General features: G+C 36.5%; 1 protein-coding gene across 2 annotated transcripts in view; it reads right to left on the bottom strand.

The window, feature by feature from the left end:
* The window catches only part of atp7a (ATPase copper transporting alpha), a 40,941-nt gene extending 33,032 nt beyond the window's left edge, over positions 1 to 7,909 (bottom strand). The window contains exons 1-3 of one of the 2 annotated variants that reach the window (XM_016481191.1): positions 7,554 to 7,909; positions 5,583 to 5,709; positions 236 to 701 (exon numbers count right to left, since the gene is read on the bottom strand). In XM_016481191.1, coding sequence (XP_016336677.1) covers positions 236 to 701; positions 5,583 to 5,702 — 586 coding nt within the window. In that variant the 5' untranslated portion in view covers positions 5,703 to 5,709; positions 7,554 to 7,909. Of the gene's footprint in view, positions 1 to 235; positions 702 to 5,582; positions 5,710 to 6,903; positions 6,931 to 7,553 lie in introns of those variants that run through there. The other variant, XM_016481192.1, reaches the window with a different exon arrangement.
* Between the last annotated feature and the right edge of the window lie 545 nt (positions 7,910 to 8,454).

Here is an 8,454-nt window from a genome sequence, read left to right on the forward strand (position 1 = left end):
AATAATGTTCTTTTTAGCAACATCATATGACCCCTTTAACCTAAATGTATAGATTGTGTAAGATCTAATTTCTTATCTACAGTACAATGGCACAATGTCAATGAGTTTAACCTTGATTTTACCATATAAACTTCACGATGCATGACATGATTCACCAGTAAATGTTAAAGTTCAATGTGACGACACTTGAGATTGTTTTACTGAAGCGAAGGAAAATGTCACACAGGCTTCATACCTTTAATCTTCTCAACGCCTTTTAACTTCCCAATCTTGCCCTCTATGGTTGTAGTGCAGGACAGGCAAACCATTCCTTCAATGCGCATTTTCACCGCTTCCACTCCGCTGGAGGAGCGAGAGCTCGGCCCTTCTTGAGCATCAGGAACCAGGCAGCTCATCACGTCCCCGAGCCGCTCCGCACTGATCAGAGACGGGACAGACGTGACAGCCAGGCCTCGGTGATCAGCGCTCTCCTGCGTCTCCAACACCCCTTTAGCTTGGGCCAGCGCGCACCGTGCCTGCTGGATAGAGTCTGTGCTACAGCCAGCTGTGCTGAAGACTTTGGTTTCTGTTTGGACTGCTGTTGACGTGGCGTTTGTCAGGCTGCACTCAAAGCCCATGTCTTCAATGGCCTCTGCTAGGGATTCTGGACTATGGCAAGTGTGGTCATATGTCACAGTTGCATTACTCAGCTCCAGAGACACCTGTGGAACAAAAAAGAGCTCATAATGTGCTAATCTGTCTTCTAAAATAGTAAACTGCCCAATAAAAGCCCCACGGTTACTCGTAGAGCAGCATTGTTCCAGTAACTAGAAATGCCGCACATGCTTGTGATTGCACAACACCTCATGATACAGCAGATAGTTCCGCTTCTGGAAGCTGACTGTCTAATGCAGCATTCCAGCTGTACTCTAACACATGATATTTGTGACCCTGCCTGTGAAAACCCAGCTAAAGTCATTTTTTGTGATTTACTGTTTTCTACATAAAATCATCCTTCATAAAGATGTAGAACATTCTGTGAAAATATAACCTTTATATTGAATGAGTAAGGCCATGTCAAAGATTGAAATAATAGTGAAATTAAAGGTTGAAATCAAACTTTGATGCTTGTTATCTCATAATTAGATTTTGAGACTTTAGCCTGGATTTCACAGACAGGGTCACATTTGTTTAGATAGATCGCTGAACATCATATTAATATAAACAACCTTCTTGAGAACCTTTCCAGCAAGATTACTGACTCCTGGTATAACAGCTGAAGATGCATATCAAAATGCATATTTTGACTTTTGTGATGCAGCCCTCTGACATTAGAGTTTAATTAGACTATGAGTTTTCTTTAGGCTATACATTTAGGACATACATTTTATGATTACTCTGCTGTGATGTTAACCGATAAAACCCGCTGTTACTTTTTTGCAACATTCAAAACAATTCTCTCATAATTGGGAAAATGTATATTCTTTTATTTTGCTGCCAATTCTCTTTTGGGATCAGTAAGATTTTTTTATGGTTTTTAAAGAAATCTTGTACGCTCAGAAAATACAGAAAAATATTGTGAAATATTATTACAATTCAAAATAACCGTTTTCTATTTGAATATACTTAATATAACTTATTTCTCTGATGCAAAGCTGAATTTTCATGATCCTAATTCAGAAATCATTCTAATATGCTGATTTATTATCAGTGTTTTAAACTTTTGGGATGTTGTTAGATTTTGCTGTATTTGGCTGAGCAATGGTTTGGGTGGCTCGCCAATGTATTAGGTTTCTCTAATTCATAAAATAAGTAAGCTTGACCAGAGTTCATGTGGTTAGAATAATTTCTTGAAGGTAGCTGTGTAGCAGGTCTTCAACAGCGAAATTAGCTTGTCGTTCTTCAAAATATCTTAACCCTTGTAAGAGTCCTAACTTCTCCTGTGAGACAGAACTTTATACCGGAAGACAAAAGGGCTAGAAACAATAGATACTGCACTCCTCTTTTGTTATTCTAAACGTATGGACCATTTGGTTCACACCTTTACAGACAGTTTCTGTTGACTGCATCTGAGGCGCAGTCACAATGTAAATGCATCTGACTAAAGACACACATAATCTTTCAATGCCCTTTAATATTTTTTGGAACCTGTGATAAATTGTTCAAGATTCTTTGATGAAGTAAAAAAACAAACAAACAGCATTTATTCAAAACAGAAATATTTTGTAACAATATACACTACATTTAAAAAATTTGGGGTCAGTATATATTCTTTTATTTTATGTTTTTGTAATTAGTGCTTTTATTCAGCAACGATATGTTAAATTGATAAAAAGTCATAGTAAGGGCTAGTAAAAACTTATTACAAAATATTTCTATTTTGTATAAATGCTGTTCTTTGCAACTTTTTATTCCTGAAAAAAGTATCACAGGTTCCAAAAAAATATTAGGCAGCAAAAACTGTTCTCAACATTGATAACAATCAGCATATTAGAATGATTTCTGAAGATCATGTGACACTGAAGACTGGAGCAATGATGCTGAAAATTCAGCTTTGACATCACATAAAAAACTACTTTAAAGTATATTAAAATAGAAAACTGTTATTTTAAATCATAATATTTCAAAATATTTCAACTGTATTTTTGATAAAATAAATGATGCCTTGGTGAGCATAAGAGACTTCTTTTAAAAAACACCCTTGTGCACTCCTCATTTGGGAGTCACACTCATGGTCTTCGAGGTCAAAAATCTTTTGCATTTTGAGAGAATTTTATGATACTTATTAATATTTATGCAATAAGTATGATACATTTTTACCATTGAAAATAGTACTTTATTTTCAAATTATTTTTCAATTAATGAAGTATATCAGATTAAAATAGAGACTAGGCCTTTAAAATCCATTTTTTGAAGGCAAATTAGCACCTCCTGGTGAGAGCAAAAAAAAAAAAAAAAAACCCTGTAATGTCATGGTGTAACCACTAGATTCCTGTATAGGACTCTATAGAGAGGCTTGTGAATTCCCTAGTTGTTTTTATACATAATTGTTTACTTTTATTAGGTTGTGGATTTAAATGTATATTAAGGCATTCCCAAAGACTACTTTTTGTCAAGGTTTATATTTTTTGTTGTTTTAAATTTTGATTTGAAGTGTAGGTTTTTGCATTATTATTACTACATTCAAACCTGAACACAGACAGCATTTTGTGACACAAAACATTACAATTCTATAAAAAATTTAACAAAAATGAACAGGAATGCTTTATCAGAGCTTAATTTTTCTGGGTCTGATCTGATTTGAACTTCTTCTGACTCATTTTGGCTATATGGTTATAGCCATACCAATTCATTTGAGTATGTATAATTCTGTATGTGTGTGTCTGTGAGTGGATGTATCTGTTTTACACTCTTGATGTTTTAGAGTGTAACCCCTTCCTTGCGGTCCACTTTTTTACTGCATTGTAGTTGAATTATTTATTTTATTTTACATAGTTGCAGTGTTACAGGCACACCAGTTCATAGGTCTGTGTGTGTGTGAGTGAGAGTGAGTGTGTGTGTGTGTGTGTGTGTGTGTGTGTGAGAGTCAGTGTGTATGTGTGTGTGTGTGTGAGAGTGTGTGTGTGTGTGTGTGTGTGTGTGCGTGTGTTGAGTGTGTGAGTGTTTGAGTGTGTGTGTGTTTGAGTTTGTGTGTGTGTGAGTGTTTGAGTGTGTGTGTATTTGAGTGTGTGTGTGTGTGTGTGTGTGATTGAGTGTGAGTGTGAGTGTTTGAGTGTGTGTGTGTGTGTGTGAGTGAGTGAGTGAGTGAGTGAGTGAGTGAGTGAGTGAGTGAGTGTGTGTGATTGAGTGTGAGTGTGTGTATTTGAGTGTGTGTGTGATTGAGCGTGAGTGTGTGTGTGTGAGTGAGAGTGAGTATGTGTGTGTGTTTGAGTGTGTGAGTGTTTGAGTGTGTGTGTGTTTGAGTTTGTGTGTGTGTGAGTGTTTGAGTGTGTGTGTATTTGAGTGTGTGTGTGTGTGTGTGTGTGATTGAGTGTGAGTGTGACACTGCTGTGCATTTTTTTTCTGCATTGTGGGGGATTTGTAGATTGTACACAAAAATGTTCTGTATTTTTTCCCCATTTCCCATTCATTTGCTATGGTCGGTCATTTTTTTTTTACGACCACTTAGCTTTTTCGAATCATGCCCTCATTTTTTTTGTGTGTTCAAATACCAAGTGCCATAAGAGTCACCAAGGTTCGCACCATTCTGGTGAAGCTACGATTTTTAAAAATTCTTCCGTGACCGAAGACCGCACAAGGTTAAAATCTGATCACAAACTTTTGAATGGTAGTGTGGGTATTATTTAATTTCTTTAAGCATGTGTTTTGCTAATCATTACATTTGCATCTGAGCTTTAAACTATGGCACGTGCGTGTGATTCCTCAGGCAGCTCACGCAGTGATTCACTCGTGTCATCATATGACCCTTAAACCCTCAAATCCTCATGAGGAGACAACAGGAAGTTTGTTTCCGCACAATAAGCACAATTCTAGACCGAGCTGCTTCTTTGTGATCAGTGCATTGACTGCTCTCTTAGACAGAAGCATACGGTTTGTTTCTGTGTTTAACAAAGACATTTACAGTATTTGGCATTCGACAGTACTGGTCAATAGTAATACCACCAGACGTCCTTTTAAAGGTTAAAACAGCATCAAACACACTATTAAATTATCCGCTCATTTGACCCATGTCTGCAGGGTAACTGTGTTTTAAGGGAAAGGGCAGGACGAATTAGCAACAATTAGGTTTTGTCTCTAAGTTGAACATACGAGTGGCTTTCTTCAATTACGCGACTGTTGCTGGAGGGAAGGCTCTGGCAAATATTATTACCACCATATATTTCTGTCAGATTGCTTTGTCAGCCACCCAGAGAGCCAAGAGTCTAGTCACATACAATGATTCATGGAAAAAGGACACCTGGAAATTTAATCTGTGGCTCAGCTAGGTTTATATGTGTTTGTTTAGGGATAAAGGATGAAATTTACACTCATTATCATTGTGGGAAGCTCCATAAGATTATATAGCACATAAGAAATGTGTTAATAATAATGAAACGAAGCATATACACAGACCAGTAATAAACTCAGAGAGATATATAGTCTAGCAATAAACTTGGATACATTATGGTCTATTAAAATTGTATATTAAATGTTTCGTTGTGAAACCAAACCTTTAATATACAATTAAATACATACCTGTTTAACATACATATGCAACTATAAGGCATGAAGATATTACAATTTTAAATACTGCAAATATATATATCATATATACATACATATTTTACATGCATACATACATATAACACATATTTTGCAAAACGTTTACTGAAAATGCACTAAAAAGAAATGTTTATAGACTGAATGTAGGCCTATACTTTGAAACCCTCACAAGGAAGTAGTAACACTTTTGTTAACTGGCCAAGCATGCATGGCTACAATTGCAATAATTGCATTCATAAAAAGATTAATTTAAAAGGTAACAACAGAGGTAATCATCACGTTGACTCATTTATAATGGCTTTATGTTTATTTGGTGTGATTAGCATTAATGTAGCTCTCACCTGTATATGAATGACACCTTGTAGACCCCCAATCCGGCCCTCAATGGACTGGACACAGGAGCCGCAGGTCATGCCCTCGACCCCCAGAGTCACACGACACAGGTTAGCGCTCAACGCCATTCCTTCTCTGGAAGAGGGGAGCAAACGAGACGGCATGTACAAACATGCATGTAAAACTGACACGCATGTGTCATGCAAGCAGCTTTCTGACCCACCAGAGCAAACCTTCAACCACTTTAGACATCAAATAGTGAAACAAATATGACCAAATAAAAGGGCAGTTTTGCAGCATATTTGAAAGACAACTGCATGAATGGTATTTTAAGGTACTTTAAAAAATACCATGGTATTATCAAGACCAAAAGATAGTCCTTTAAGTAGTTTTTGCTAACAAACTGTTAACAAAATGTTAATAACAGTCTCATAAAATAAACTTGACTGTCCTAACAAGTAAGCATAATTAACCCGCTAAACACCTTGTGAATGTTACTGATACATTTTAATTATTTTGAATTTAATTAAAGCCTCCCTTCCAGGAAAAAAAACAACTAAATAAATCAATATTTACACCATTTTTTACATCACAAGCCTGTTTATATATGTTAATACAAGACTACACGACGACAACAAAATTGAAAAAAATAATAATAATCGGTATTTTATCTCTAACTCTTTGAATAATGAAAATGTATGACCAGGGTTTCTGCAGACATGAACAAGTTCAATTTAAGACTTTTTAAGACCTTTTTAATACCACCTTATATGAAATTTAAGACCTAAACCTGTAATGGAAATACACATTTTATTACATACAAATCATTTAAACGAGTGATTCATTCGGGAACGAAACACTGTCATGTTGCTCAGAGACGCAAAGCAGCGCTGTGGCTTTGTTTGGAATTATTTTTGTTGGCGAAATAGTGCAAAAACAGGCAATATGGTGTCTAAAACGTAAGTCTCTTAATAAAACTTCTAGTTTATTGAACTGTTGTAAAAAATCAATATCACATTTGTATATGGTCATTTTTGGAGAAAAAAAGGCACTCTTCCGTGTAAACTTGAGTATAAATATACACATTTTCTGCCCCCATGTCTTGAATTTGTGATCATTCTGAATGTATTTTAATAGACTGAATCATGCAGTGATCAGGCAGAGCGCACTCTAAATGCGCATGCGCACTAGACTTCACGTAATGCGTGCACTCTGTAGGTGTTTTAATGTTTTTTTGCGTCGTGAAAATATTTAGCAAAATAGCTCACTTGTCATGGTGTTATTTAACTATATCATGTTATGAATAAACTAAACATTTTGAATTTTTACCTCAGTGTGTTTCTTCTGAGTTTATGTGCGTCACGCTCATTTGTTCTGAAGTCTCGAGACAAAATCTTCGGTCTGTCCAATGATTGTAAGTCATTAGGTCCGTCAGACTGATGATATTTTAGCGGTAATGAGACCAAAGATAATTAAGACCCATCGAATCCGAATTTAAGACATTTTAAGACTTTTTAAGGACCCGCGGACACCCTGATGACATTAGGTCTATGAAACAAGAATTATTAACGGTAACATTTAATAAGGTTCCATTTGTTTACCATTAGTTACAAATGTATTTCTCATTTTTAATGTTATTTAATGCATTAACCTTCTTATAAAGTGTCACTTCATAAACTAATATAATTATAATCCGAGCCACATGATAAACACTAATACAGATTAGTGTTCGATAATCAACACTTGACCATTAGTTACAAAAAAGCTACAAGTTTCATCAGAAATACTGTTAATTGTTAATCAAACAAAGCTTTGACATGTCATTAAACGTTTTTTTTTTTTTTTTAAACTAATAAAACTTACATTAGTACGTTATATGAGGAAAGAGCAGTATTTCAGGCAGATTTTAGGGAGCTCTCTGCCCTCAAGCTAACATAAACAGCAGATGCTAAGCGCACAAAACAGCACGATTTCTTTACCTTTTATGCGAAGTGATGATCCAGAGTCACAGGAACGGCGATTTTGAGCCTCGCAGGACGTTTAAGTCGCTTGTTAGGTAAGTTTTACTGTCACTTTCACAGTGACAGCAGCTGTTAGCTGGCTAACATGTACTTTCCCTCGTCTCGAGCAGCCTTTGGGTCCTCACTTGTGTAAAACCTGTCCACATCGAGCGAGACACAAACGTGTGTGGTGTGTGCCCACAGCAGGAGAGTGTGTCCTTACAGAAGTCACGCTGGAGATTGTTAAATCCATGCGGATTGTTGGGTTATTATCATAAAGACTACAACGCACATCTTTCCCAGCGTGTTCAAGAACGTCAATAGCCGCTGCCGACTGCGCAGTGTTCAATAGGTAGCCACGTATGGGGAGTAGTGCTGGGTCGTTCTTGAACGATTCGTTCATTTTGAACGAATCCAGCCGCTGCCGACTGCGCAGTGTTCAATAGGTAGCCACGTATGGGGAGTAGTGCTGGGTCGTTCTTGAACGATTCCTTCATTTTGAACGAATCTTTAATGTGACTCGGGAAGAACGAGTCGTCTCGGGGAGTGATTCGTTCAGTCGCGCATGCGCAACTCGAGAGATGAACTAATCAATTCTTAATCAGAATGTGCTGCGTAGAAAACAATCTGTCTTTATTAAAAACTGGGTTGACAAAGGTGTAATTTTTGTTTTAGATTTGTTAAAAAAGGATGGTAACTTCTATTCCTATTCTGAATTTTCAGAAATCTTTGAAGTGGATACCACTATATCAGATATATCATATATCAATATCAGAACACTATTTTGTTAGATCTGATACTGAGTATGGCAAGCCGAATAAGCTTTTAAAGGGGTCATATGATGCGATTTCAATTTGTCCTTTCTCTTTGGAGTGTTACA

This window comes from Sinocyclocheilus anshuiensis, unplaced genomic scaffold (genome assembly GCF_001515605.1).
Source record: "Sinocyclocheilus anshuiensis isolate Anshui unplaced genomic scaffold, SAMN03320099.WGS_v1.1 scaffold121, whole genome shotgun sequence".
Classification (NCBI taxonomy): Eukaryota; Metazoa; Chordata; class Actinopteri; order Cypriniformes; family Cyprinidae; genus Sinocyclocheilus; species Sinocyclocheilus anshuiensis.